Consider the following 13,974-nt stretch of genomic DNA (forward strand, 5'->3'; position numbering starts at 1 on the left):
GTTTGTAACTGCAGACCAGGCTTTTTGGCTTCACGGAATGTTCCTCTAAAGAATTTCTGGCTTTGCAGATGACTTGACGCTTCTGTGATGTACGGAGAGGGGCTCCTCTACCCAGGGGCCTGGGATTCAGTGGGGGAGGCTGAGACTCCCCATATGTGGGGTGTGGCAATTGCATGGGGGCCTCTGGACTTGGCAGCACTGGGCTGGGCAATGGCACATGGTGTCCTTTTACCTTGGGAGTGTGGTGGCAGGCCCGGGCCCTCAGTGGAGGCCCTTTCCTGAGAGGGTCTGTTGGGATCCAGGGAAAGCCCCACTGAGGACAGGCTGCACTGTGGGCCCAGAGAGTAAGCAAAGCATACCCTCTCCCCACAAATATAAAGCAAAAACAAACCTCAGTGTATTGCAATCTTTTCCCAGGTGGGGGAGCCCAGGCATTTTGAGTTTTGAAAAAAAATCTGGAAGGGTGGGGCTGCAGAAAGGGCCAAAGTCTTAACAGAGGAATCCAGGCGTGCAGGCCCAGCTGGAAGATGGAGAGCAGAGCACTCTGGGGAGGAGTGGCAACCCACCCTCCAAGCTGGTACCAGATCCGTGATTTGTGGCCTCTTTCTGGAGGGGCCATATGGTTCCCCAGGCAATATTATCAGAGAGTGCCTGGGGGGCCCTGGGAAGATGACTCTCTGCTGCTCTGTGCAGAAATGAAGATGCAAGCTTGGCAGTCCTTAGAAGGTCCAAGACCCTCCCTGAGGACTACCTGTACCCACATTCACTGGATTCCAGCACGCACAGTCAGATCCTGCCAGCTCAGCTCTTAACTGCCCTCCCGCCTGGCCTCTGCAGCTGTCTTGCCTAGCTGAATGCTCCTGGGCCAGGCAGGGACCATGTCTCCCCAAATTCCATGTTCTATCCAGTCCAAGTCCCCAGTCGGGTCACATCCTGGAAGCATTCCAGGGCAGTGGTTACCAAGTAGGGGAGGGCGAGCCCCCAGGCAATATTTGGCAATGCCTGGAAGCAGTTTAGGTTGTCATAGCTGGGGGTGGCATGGGACTGCTGTGGCATCTGGTGGGTGGAGGCCAGGATGCTTCTGACACTGATGTGAATAGCCAAGGACCATCCCACCCCAACATTGGTGGGGCCGAGGTTGAGACTCCATGGCCTGATGGTTATGGCACGAACTCTGGTCAGACATTCCTGAGTTCTAATTCCTGCTCCAGTGCTTCTAGCTGTGTGATCATGGGCACGTGACACCCCCCCACTCAGTCTCATGTTCCTCAGCTGTAACTGAGAATTAGCATTTTTTATTCTTAGCATGGCACTTGCCAACCAATACATACCAGGCCCATAGCAGCTCTTCTCATTCATTAATTCCCCCATCAAGCGCTCCAAGGGAGGCGGGAGTCAAAGACAAATCAAATCTAACAGTCCAGCGGGTGCTACAGATGAGTTGACACAGCCCATGAGAAGTGCCCTCATGGAGGCAAGGGACGCCTATGGACACCCCCAGGACAGGCTGTCCAGGGAGAGGGCGGGCACACCTTGGATTAGGAGAGGGTTCTAAGAAAACCTTATTTGGTTTATCAGTAAGTCTCACAGTGAACACTTTCAGTTCCAAGCCTCAAGATTCACTTCCACAAATATTTTTCAGACATCTACTCAAGGACTGAGGTTACGTGACTTGTCTGACGCCATACAGCCAGGCAGCGCTTTCCTCTTGCCCGGCAGTAGGGGAGTTAGCACCTAGATGCCAGCCCCTCTTCTGGGCTTGGGAGAGGCGGAGCGGTGGCGGCAGGTGGGGGTGGCTGCAGTGGCCCTGTGCCCTGGTGGAGGCCCTAGAGGGCGCTGAGCTATCCTCCTCCTCCAAGCTCCCCACGGCTCCCTCTGCCCGAGTGTCCATTGTCAGCGTGACTGCCCGGGGGTGGGCAGGGTTCTGTTCCCCAGAACCCCTTCTAAGGCAAACACATCACTAAGTGAGAAGGTTGTGCTTTCCTCACTAGTTGCTTGGATTTTATCCCTAGAAGACTTGTTTTCAAGCTCAAAGTGAGCCTGAAGAAGGGATGAGAGCAGGAGGTTTAGGAGGGAAAGACCCAGAAATGGCCTCTCAAACTTTCCATGGAGAGGAGCCCTCACTGCAGGCAGTGCTGGCAGCTGGGGGCCGGGTGGGGTGGGGTGGGGTGGGATGGGGGAGTGGGGTGGGGTGGGGGTTAGGGGGGCAGGGAGGAGAGTGGGGAAGGGTAAGGGGTTCACCAAATTAGATTGCATTCCAGATTGCAGGGCTCAGAGGTCCTGGGAATGAGGCCCAGGAGAGGGCGCTGGGCACCAGGGCACAGCCGAAGACAACGGGCAGGGCTTAGGGGGACCCAAATGAACCGGGAATGATTTTGCCACCAGGAGTCAATTTGCAAATAATCCAGGCTAGCGAGCCAGTAGACCTTGGCTACCACATCCTGGCCTCATGGGCTACGGCCCTGGGACAGCCCTGACGGCCTGCCCTAACTGGCAGCTACAGTTGTTCAACATTTAGCGTTATGGGGAGCGCAGGAGGGGTTTAGAGTCTAGGTACCAACCCCACCTTTCACCATTGTAGATTAGTTTCTTCATTTTTTTTTTTTTTAAGATTTATTTATTTATTTATACATGCACTGGGTACAGTCAGAAGCGCGGGAGGGTGAGAGAATTCACCAGAGCCAGAGCGGGGAGCAGAGCAGGCAGAAGGACCGAAGGACACTGCTGAGGGGAGCAGCGGGCGGCAGGAGAGGTCTGCGCGCCATGCGGGACCCTCCTCCGGTGGCCGGGGAGCAGCCAGGGATCAGCCGGGGATTGAACCGGTGCCCTAGAGGCTGCGGGCAGCTTTGCAACCCAGTGCTCAACCGCTGCGCCACCGGGGAGGCCCAGTTTCTTCATTTTTGATTCACTTAGATATGCAAAACTAGATGTAAACTCTTAGGGAAGATTACAGCTCTGAGGACTCAACTGCTAAGAACCTTAGCTGTCCAGTCCACGAGCCCAGGAGGGCCCTGGGGAAGGGCAGGAGGGAGACTGGGGTGGCGTGTCTGGGAGGTAGGAAGCTCCTGCTCTTGATCTGCTTCTAATGTAACTGAAGGCTGGTCCTCCCCATCGTCACATGGAGGTTGAAGGAAAAATGATCTCTTCCTATCTTGGGTGAGTCACCACGGATTTTGTGTAGACAAGATTCATCCCATAAAACTGCTTCCTTTAATAAACTCAGCTCCGGGGAGATTTATGAACTGCAGTGTAGGAGGGTCCATGTGCCATTCTGCCCACTGAGCCCTCATGCAGGAGGGGCTGCCCAGCACCTCCATCCATCACCAACGGCATCTATTATTTATAGTCCTCCTCCTTCCTCCACACCTTCCCCTCGTGGCCTCGTAGAGTCCATTCTCCCCTAGGAGATATGGGTCTCTTCTGCAAGATTTCTAGCAGATTCCTGCAGCTTCTTCTTGATTACCCAACTTGACAGGGAGCTCACCACCTCAGCAGTCAGCCAGGACTAACAGAGGCCATTCCAGCTCTTAGTGAACTTTGCATTCATTTCTCTAATCGTTAATGGAAGCATTGGCTGAAAATACATTCTAGAATGTGACCAGGGATCTACAGCTTATTTTCCTAATGGTAATTTCTATGGTATCGCTCTCTCTCTCTCTCTCTCTCTCTCTCCTCCTCCCCCCCCTTTTTTTTTTTTTTTTTGCAAATCAGGAATAGAGTTTCCTGGAATGGCTCCAGCTCCCTACATTTCCCCAGTGGATCTGACCCAATCAGGCATCCATCTGGGAAGCAGTACCTGCAGCCTGGGGCCTTGGGTCTTTGGTTGGCCTGGTGATGTCTCGGCATCTCCTCCCCTGCCCTGGGCTCTATCTCTCCTTCCTTTAGTTGCTTTCACCCTTCCTAACTTGAAGCCTGGTTGCCTTGCTAGATGAGAAGGCAGCAGAGCAGGCGAGGAGCTGGGCCTCTCCTCTGCCATTTGAGAACATTCCTCCCTCAGGAGCAGGGACCTTTCCTTCTTTCATAGCTAAACAGACCCAGGGAAGCTGAAGTCTCCTCCAGCACATTTGCAGGAAACAGTAGTCTCTGGAGCATTTGAGCTGGGGGTAGAGCCGGGACCTTGCCCAGGAGATGGAGTCCCTCGGGCTCATGACCTGCGCTAAGATCTAGCAAAGTTAAGGTTAGACCCCCTGCCCCTGACCTGAGAGGACTGAACGACCCTGACAGGTTCAGAGCTGGACTCCCAGGAAGGATGGCTACAGCCGTTATGATGGCATCGGCGGTGGGCATTGAAAAGCCTCTGTGTGGGCCTCCCTGGTGGCGCAGTGTTTGAGCGCTGGGTTGCGAAGCTGCCCGCAGCCTCTGCAGCGCTGGTTCGATCCCCGGCTGCTCCCCGGCCACCGGAGGAGGGTCCCAAATGGCGCGCAGACCTCTCCTGCCGCCCACTGCTCCCCTCAGCAGTGTACTTCAGTCCTTCTGCCTGCTCTGCTCCCTGCTCTGGCTCTGGTGAATTCTCTCACCCTCCCGCGCTTCTGACTGTACCCAGTGCTTGTATAAATAAATAAATAAATCTAAAAAAAAACAAAAAAAAAGAAAAGCCTCTGTGTGCTAAAATAGCAACCCAACATTCAGTCATGGCGTGAGACAGCCCACTGTCACTGCACCATTCCCTGGAGTTTGGAAGGCTTTTTAAATATGAAAGAGTCTCAGATTCAAACGTAGTCATCATCTTTTGACAAATCCTAGTAGATACAAACTTCCAGATGACTGTCCCCTGAAAACAAGGGGGTTATAGGAATACTGGGGTCTGTATAGGATGGGAAGAGGCACCCTGGTCTCTCCAACTAGGGACACAGTAAAGTATATGGTGTGTGGAAGAAACTGCAGGTGACCTTGACCTAAATAGCAAGCTAGGGTTTGAGTTCTTGGTCTCTCCCTGCAGCAGGGGGACTCTGTCGCCCCTATAAGGACACCTCTTACTGGTTGGGCCATTTTTAAAGTCCACTCAGGTGTCCCTGAATCCCTGAAGCTCATCTTAGCCTCCTTTTCTCTTTAAGTTCCCTGGCTCCTGGGAATACATAGATGGCTGCACTTGAAGCAGAAGAGTGAATTATTATTTAAGTCTTTCTTCTGAACTAGACTGTGAGCCATTGTCAGCTGAAATGTTACCTTGATCTCCACCTATTTATATATCCCCAGGGCCTGACACAAGGGGAGATGCTCAAAACATGATTATAGAATGAATGAAGGAGATGTGGGACCTTCCTTCTTTCTACTGCTGGGAAATCAGAGCTGGCCCCAAGGGGTTCTGATTCCTCCCAGTGGTGTGCACACAATTCCCTCTGCTCGTGGTCACCCAAAGCTAAGGGAATCCTTGTCATTCAGGAGTCTGCCATGACTGCCACCCCAGAGACTCCCCTAAGGACCTTTCCCCAGCTTGGGCCTCTCCTGTATGACCCCGACACACGCTGCCTTGGTTAGCACTGGGTGCATGGGGCTCCCCATGCCGGGGGTCTTCACAGAGACTCTGTGCACGGGCAGCCTCCTGAAGCTGTACACTTTACCTTGGAGGGATCTACAGTGTCTTTCTGCTTTCAGAGCTGAAGTTTGCTTGTTGATTCCTAGTGGCAAAAGTAATTTCCAGATCCTTTGGTACCCATTGGTACCTTAATTGTATTTGACAATGCTTGTAGCGTTCAATTAACTTGAATACCTCATTGCATATTCTAATAAATCCTGATCCAAGAACCGGGAGATGGGGGCCAGTGCTTCTAGAGACTGTGCCTCCCTGCCTGACCTGTGCAAACTGGTGCTCTTGCCTCTCTCTGTGCCCGACTTCTTCACGGGGGAGTTGGGAGAATTCATCAGGATAATGAAAGTGATCTATGTGTAGAATGGACTCATAGGACTTTCTGGCAAATTAGGAGGCACAAGTATGCTGCCAGGTTCCAGCCTGGGTAGAACAAACACATTAGGATGTCTGTCTGTCTAAAGTGTGCCCAGGGGGCCAGTGCTCATGGCACTGTTGCTATCCCAACACAAGTGGGCTCTCTGCATATGGTGCTCCCACACAGGGTTCTACCCTTTATATAGTTTGTAGAAGCTTCAACTCTCCGCCCCTCTGGCACCTGGTGAGGTTTCAGCCCTATCTTCTGAACTGGTACCAGGAGGAGTGAGGGACAGCGACCTGCTGCTTGTGACACCACACACACTGGGGACTGTTGCAATCTGATGCTGCTTCCACAGAGAGGGAGCGCACATGGGCCCCATGCCGGAACACATCTGGCACATCTGGACACCCTCCCACCGTTGGTGCATGGCTGTGCCCATGTACTGCCGGCCACATCGGAAGCACCTGCATTATCAGGGTGTGTGCAATTGCTTTTGCCAAGCTGTCCTCGTGTGTGCCCAAGGCTGTGGGAACTGAACGCGTCTTTGGTCCTGGGGAGAAACACCCCCCTCGGAATCCCGGCCCAGGGAGGGTGGCTTTGTGATATATTGCTCATTCCCTGGATAAAGGGCTTGAGACAACGTCTAGCTGTCAGCCGCAGCCATTGTCAGCCATTGTCAGCCTCAGAAGATGGGAGGCAGAGAGCCCGCAAGAAAGAAAGTGGGGCTGAGGCAGCCCAGGAGAGGCAGGAAGATGACCGAGAGGGCTGGAAGAGGGAGCGCGTGGGAGGGCGACTCTGACAGGCACTGACCTCCACCACGTGGGAGGAGAAGCCCGTCTGTGACATCTCCAGCCCGAAGGAGGTTTCGTTCTTGTTGGTGCCTAAAAGAGAGGGAAGGAAGGATATCAGTTCCAGGCTTGCCTGCTTAGCCACAGGCACAACTGCCGCTCACGCCCCAGCGCCCCGCGTGTCCTGCACCTGGGCCCCACAGCACATCAGCCCCTGCTGCCCCCACCGCGCTCCTGGCCGCAGCTGCCTGGGGAGACGCCAGGCCTCTCCCAGGAGCCCGTGGGCTTGTCGTTAGCCGTCCACTCACTGCTGAGCAGGGCCTGGGGCGAGTGATAGGGCAAGTGTGCTGCAAGACCTTCGCAATCAGGGGGAGAGAAGCGCGGGGGAAGAAAGCCTACATTCTTGGCAGCAAGTGGACTTTCCCACTATGTTCATCCCTGATAGTCACTGGATTTAGTTCCAGATGCCTTTGGATGGTTCCCAAACATCAAATTGGCCCTCAGGGGAGATCCCTGAGTGTACGGAGCCCTCCCTGCCCCCCCTGCTGGGCCTCCCCCAGGGCCTCCCGGAGCAGGTCCCTGGAGCCAAAGTTCTCACCACCACCCCCGCTGGCGACCATTTCGAGAAGTGCACTGATGTGGGTATTCAAGCTCTAGTGTGCGTGTCAAATGCAGGTTCATACTTTCTAATCTTGCATCCTTGTTTGGAGGCCTGTTTTTGCCTCTTAAGTGTGTCAGCAGCTCATCATTTCTAGTGCTCTGCAGGTTTCTGAGATTTGGGGATACAGCTTCTCTGTCTTTCGACAATCCCCACAGGGCCCCCTCAAAGCAATCCAGGGTGTAGGTGAGTGGAAGGGCCCCTTCAAAGCAATCCACAGGCCAGGTGAGATCCGTGCAAGTCCAAACTGGAGCTTAAGTCAAGAGGAGAGAGCCATGGAAGGATCCCCCGCCAGAAGTGCTCTTGGTGGGATTAAGTGTCTCAGGCTTTGGAGACGGGCCCAGCTGGGTTCACACCAGGGTTGCCAGACAAAAATAGGACACCCAGTTCAATATGAATTTCAGACACACAATGAAGAATTTTTTAGTATTTGCCTGCCACAAATATTGTAGTTTATATTTGCTAAATCTGGCAACCCTCATTTAACGTCTCCATGAACTTTCATATCACTGTGAAACCCAGCTCCCTCCCAAGCTTTGGGAGCTTGGGAAAGCCACTCCTTTTGGGTTTCAGCTACCTCAGTGGTCAAAGGAGAAGACTATTGATAAAGCCATCTTTGGGGGCTGTGGGTGAAGGTCACAGCTCATGCCCAGCACAGAGCAACACTCAAGGGTTGGCATTTATTAGAAAGGGGTGACTCCTAAGCCATTCCGTTGTTTGGGATTGGATTTTGCTCTGTGAACCCAGGAGCATGAACCCCGTCTTGGAATGTGTCCTCTACCTTCCAAGCTGAAGATCCTGTCCCCCAGGGCATCGACAATGTCCTTCAGGGCCGCTTCGTCAGTGACATTGAAGAAGTGCTTGTCATCGGGATCACTGGCAATGTACTTGATTTCATTGAGAAAAGTTTCTGGATTGATTCCCCTGCGGTTGTAGTAGCCCAGGACCTGCCAGGGAATATGGGCAGGGACAACAAACGAGGACTTGCTGCAGACTCCCTCATACACCCCTCTGCCCCTGATCTGGGCACCCTGGGATGGACAGGAGCCACTGTCTTGGCAGCCTTGGGCTGAAGACCCACTTGCATTTTGAAACAGATTGTCTTGCATAAGCGCTCTGTTCTAAGACAGGGTTCTGGGGGTTGGGAGAATGGTGGTGTTTGAAGTTTTCCGAGGATTCAGAACCTCCCTGACACTGGAGGACTCCCCCACAACTGCTGTGGATAGCACCGGGCAGGGCAGATTCTACACTTACTCTTTAGGAGTGAATGAAACAGGAGCGGCCCATCCGAGGACTTGGCAGCTTGCTCACTGCCCAGATGACGCCCTCTGGGAGTCGGTACGGGTTTGCTGACCCAGCCTCTAGAAGGTGGTGGGGGAAGGGAGCAGGAGGGGTGGGACAAGACTCACGGCCACTGCGTATCTGGTCACGTTGTCCTTCTCACTTTGCTGGATCACCTTCTCCAGATCAGGGCTGTCGTGCGACTCTCCATCTGTGATGACAATCATCACTTTCTTGGCTCCTTTCCTACCACCCTTCTGGAAAGCCTCTGAGCTGGAATCCAAGCACAGGGGAGGAGCACATGAGGGAGGTGGAAGGGGGTAGCCCCAGAAGCCAGGCAATTCAACAAGCATTGGGACCTCAGACCCGAGTGGAAACTATTCTACTGCCCAGTAGTGGGCACCGGTGTGTCTGGTATCTGCCTGTCTTTAAAAAGTGACTTTAAAGGGTCTCCCTGGTGGTTCAGGGGTTAAAATATCAACAATATCAAGCTATTGCCAGCCACTGTGGCCTGAGTTCAATCCCCGGCCAGGGAGATACCCACATGGCACAGCAGACCTCTCCTGTCTCACCTGCTGCTCCCCTCAGCAGCGTATTTTAGTAGATCTGGCTGTTCTGCTCCCCACTCTGTCCCTGATGAATCCTCTCACCACCAGCCCCCACTACACCCCCCACCTCTGGCCTATACCCCAGCTCTTGTGTGCATAAATAAAATAAATCTTTTAAAAAAGAAAGTGACTTTAAAAAGTCTATCTAGGAGCCTGACCTTGTTTTTGTGGAGAGAGGATGGGGTGGGTCTGGGAGGAGAGTTTAGTATGTGATTGAGACCTTTACAAATGCTAAGTTAGTGGTTCTGACACCCAGCTGTACATTAGAATCATCTGGGGAGTTGAAAGAAAGCACTGCCCACACCCCACCTTGGCTCAGGAAATCAGGATCTCCGAGGTGTGGCCTGGGCATCGGTGTTTTTCAGAAGTTCAGTGGACATAGAGTTGGGGACCACTTTCTTAAATACTGAAAAGGTGACAGGCTGGAGTAATTCAGCATCCAAACAATACTAGTCCATGAAACTGACAAAATCCTGATTTTTCTCATGAGGACAATTTGATTCTATTTGGGGAACTATTAAATATCAAATTCTATGACAAGTATTTCCCTTTCTCACTTTTAATTTTTTTTCAGTGCTCAGAGCATGAGCTTGGCTTGCCTGTTAGACAATCCAGCCAGGGGCTGGGGGTTGGGGGTGTTGGGGTGGAAGGGTATTGGCACACTGCCCCGCGACGTGGTGGGCAGGCTCTTGTAGCTGGCAGTTCATCTAAGAAGCACAAAAGCTGGCTCCTGGGCCATCATTGGCTCTTGGTGTCTCTGTGGCCAGCCATCCTTCAGATCATGAGGTTCTGAAAAGTACAGATACAGTCGGCCAAGAGTCTGGTCCAACAGGTAGAATTTTCCAATAAGGATATAAAGAATTACCCTTAGGCTCTGAGCTCCTGGCCACAAACTCAAGCTCCCCAATGCCAGGTTAAGGCTGTCTCTGACCCCAAAGCTTTGGCTGCCAGTGGTACCTCCTGTTACATGGGAAGCTCAGGAGCTGCTGTGTATGACTGCGAGCTGGAGAAATTCACAAAGCCTGGAATAAATTAGTTCAGAGCATCTTCAAATTACCAGTCAAGAGAAACAGCCCATCTGCCATTCTCTAGCAGCTCTCTGATGTTCTAGGATGGGCCAACTCCTAAAAGCTCTCCAATTTTAGTATGAGCCGTGGACTTGAAGAGTGGTACACTCAACATGTGGGGGCTTAAACCAAACCCAGTGGAAGAAGAACTCTGCTAGCCCCTTAAAGGAGATTCTAGATGCTTTTATGACCTTTCTGGAGAGTCAACCCCAGGAACAAACTCTATGCAAATAGGTATAGTGGTGGTGGGTGGGGTGGGGGGGAGACATTGTCTTTAGGAGGTGACTTAATCAAGACCCTTGAGGGTTCTGACCCTGTTGCGGAGAGAGGATGGGGGTGGTCTGGGAGGAGAGTTCAGTGTCTGATCTGGAGACCGTTACAAATGCTAAGTTAGTGGTTCAAACACCCAGCTGCACATTAGAACCAAGAAAAATGTCAGGATTTTATCTCACAGAGTGGAATAGCATAACTATCTGTGTGAGTCTGTAATAGGGTGAAAATTGGCATGAGCCCCGAGATTGTAGTTTGTGATTTGTATTGTATAAAAGGCTTGGACTTGTCCCCTTGTAGAACACATTTAAGTTCTTTTAGAGCAGCAAGAGCTTTATACTACAACAGGTTCCATAAACCTGGAAGCCAGGGGAATCCTGCGGAAAAGCAGATCACCTCATGTCTCCTGTCTGCTCAAAACCTGCTCTGGCTCCTGTTTCTCTCAGGTCCTGACCTGGCCCTGTCATTCCACTGAGTCGATTTCCTACTTGCTCCCCTCCATTCACTCACATTGGGCTCTTTGTTGATGGTGGAACCAGGCAAACTCATGTTTTAGGGTCTTGGTCTGAGCTTCCCCTTTGCCCCCCACAGGAAGCTCTGCTCCAGATAACTGCTTGGACAACTCCCTTATCCTAGAAGACTCTACTCATATAGCAGCTCTCAGTGAAGCCTTTCCTGACTACTCTGCCGATGACCTGCCTGATGCCTTTACTGTGCTCCATTTCCCCCCATAGAAGTTCACTGCCTGGGGGCCTCCCTGGTGGCACAAGGAGTTAAATCTCAGCACTGTGAAGTCTGCAGCCACTGCATCACGAGTTCGATCCCCAGCCAGGGAGCTACCTACATGGTGCAGTAGACCTCTCCTGTCTCGCCCACTGCTCCCCTCAGCAGTGTATTTCAGTCAGTCCATCTGTTCTGCTCCCCACTCTGTCTCTGGTGACTCCTCTCACGCCCCCCCACCTCTGGCCTGTACCCCAGTTCTTCTATGCATAAATAAACAAATCTTTAAAAAAAAAAGAAGTTCAAGGCCCATATCTTTGTCCTTTAACAGGAGATGATACGTCAGGAATCACTGAGTGGGGAGAGGAAACCTTTCTCCTTCAAAGGCACTGGCTGTAATTTAGGACCAGAACTTGGCAGGCAGAGAGGATCTGATTTCAAACTGCACCTGAGCTACAGACTGCAAACCTCAGCATGCTCATGAGTCAGGGACAGTTCAAATTACCTGGTGAGTCACACACTTGGAACGGACCTGGGGTTGGTGGACTATGAAATGAAACCAATGCAGTGGGTGCTGCCCTGCATGCTGGAGTCAGCCATAGCTGACTCCGTGCACAGAGGAAGCCATAGCTTGGGGCTGTGGGGGGGAGGCATGGGGCATGGGGGTGGGGTAGGGGTGGGGGGGCATCTCCTCAATCATTTCACAAGAGCCTGCTGGGAGTCTCAGGGGCTCACCCCAATAATGGCAAAACACAAAATGGCCCCTTCTCTGTGAGGCTGAGTAAAAGACATCAGGACTTGGAGGAATGCCCTTTTAGAAACAACTTGAGCACGTTTTATCAGCAAACAGAAATATGTTAGTGAAACAGTAAACTTAATTATGAGGTTGGAAAAACTTAATCTTCTGACCACATGAAATCATGCTACTATTAAATAGCTGGCATATTGTGGAATTCTGTTAAACACATTGACTAGCCCTCTGTGAGGGGGGATTATAAGGTAACAGGGACTGTGGTGTCTGTGGGCACAAGCAGAATTCATATTCGTAAGTGTACAATTTGTATATTAAAAATGGAAATGCCTCTGTCATAGTCAGCCTGGACTTTTAGCAGGCCAGGCAGGACTCAGCCTGAAAGAACGTGGGGAGTCACCTTTAGAGCCACTGGTCAGTGAGGGTGAGCCCCAAGCTCCAAGCAGCGGGGTCAGCACAGAGTCATCTGCGTGAGTTCTGCTGTGATTTAAGGAGCCAACCTCATCACGCTACCATCACACATGCAGATTTCACTATGCTCTTCACGCTCCATCGATGATAAATGTGCTACAAGAAGATTCTGCCCTCGTAGAACTGACAGGCTTTTTATAGGGTCTGTGTGGCAGAGTGAATTTTCAAAGTTGGCTGCAATAACATCCTAATCCCAAATATTTTTCTGTAATGTGACCTTCTATTCCTCCCCGCTAAACAGACACACAATCTTGACCCCTTGTGTCTGGGCCGGCCTCGCTGACTTGAGGAATGAGGCGGAAGTTGTATTCCGGGAATTTTGAGGCACAGTAATGTGCAGTGTGGCAGCTCCCACTGGGGTCTCTCGGGAAACCCATCCTTGGGACACTCCCACTCAGAGCCCAGCTGCCACGTGGTGAAAAACCCAAGCCTGTGGGTGCTCAGGTCGCCTGGCTCCTGCCAAACTCCCAGCCACAGCAACACCAACTGCTATCATGTGAGCATGCCACTTGGGATGCCAGTCCAGTGGAAACTTCTGGGGATAGCCATTTATAGGGGACTTCAACCACAGGAGAAAACCCAAGAAAACTGACCAGTTGAGCCCAGCCAGTGCCCAGAATTTTGAGGGACTCATAAATGATTGTCTCAAGGCATTAAATTCTGCAGCAGTTTGTTACATGACAATGTATAGTAGAATAGTATTTGAGATTTATTTATCTTTTTTTACCGAGCAAATTCGATGCCAAATGCAGTCCGGGTTTCTGTTCCTCCTCTCTGCTCAATGTGGCTGGCAGCTTCCACAACATCTTTTACAGACCTGTAGTCATTGAGGTGGAATTCATGGACCACGTCTTCTCCGTACTGAACGACTCCAACCTGCAAGTTAGGGGAGAGGCTAACAGAGCAGCTTACGCCCTGACCCTCAGACCAGCAGGGGGAGGCTCCCCAAGTCATTTCTGTCTGCGACTGTTCAGAAGGGAGAAGGACTGAGCTCTTCCCAGGGACAGCAACTAAACTGCAGGGAAGCAGGATCTAGAAAGTTCTGGGAATGAGTGGATGGTTTGGGGAGACAAGTGGGACCTCCCACATGTTGAGAGAGGAGACAGTGATTTCAAGATAGGCCCAACAGATTAAATTTTTCTTTTGAAAAGACAAAAGTTGAGCCTAGAATATTGAAGTCTAAAATACTAGGAACAGCCTGGGTGGAGGGTCAATGCTAACCAAGCTCTGGAATGAAGGTTCCTTAAATCTTGGGAGAGAACTTTGATCCTGAGGTTGGATAAAATATCAACACTAATAGCTTCAAAATAAACAAAACCCCTTATAGACCTATAGCAGGAGTAGAATGATAAAATGTTAATCTTTGGACAGCCCTGAAGAGTTTAATTGATGGTGGGGCATTGCTAATGCTGGACTTTTCCCCACCATTGCCTAAAAGATGCTCTTCCAGTGGGGAAACTCATTACTTCATA

General features: G+C 51.5%; 1 protein-coding gene across 1 annotated transcript in view; it reads right to left on the reverse strand.

Moving 5' to 3' along the window:
- Positions 1–13,974, reverse strand: part of ITGA11 (integrin subunit alpha 11) — a gene marked incomplete at its 3' end in the record, with an annotated part of 113,347 nt that overhangs the window by 33,829 nt on the left and 65,544 nt on the right. The window contains exons 7-10 of the mRNA XM_084239535.1: positions 13,230–13,378; positions 8,744–8,888; positions 8,116–8,281; positions 6,699–6,769 (exon numbers count right to left, since the gene is read on the reverse strand). Of these exons, the coding sequence (XP_084095661.1) occupies positions 6,699–6,769; positions 8,116–8,281; positions 8,744–8,888; positions 13,230–13,378 (531 nt within the window). The remainder of the gene's footprint in view (positions 1–6,698; positions 6,770–8,115; positions 8,282–8,743; positions 8,889–13,229; positions 13,379–13,974) is intronic.

This window comes from Talpa europaea (assembly GCF_964194135.1).
Source record: "Talpa europaea genome assembly, chromosome: 8".
Taxonomy (NCBI): Eukaryota; Metazoa; Chordata; class Mammalia; order Eulipotyphla; family Talpidae; genus Talpa; species Talpa europaea.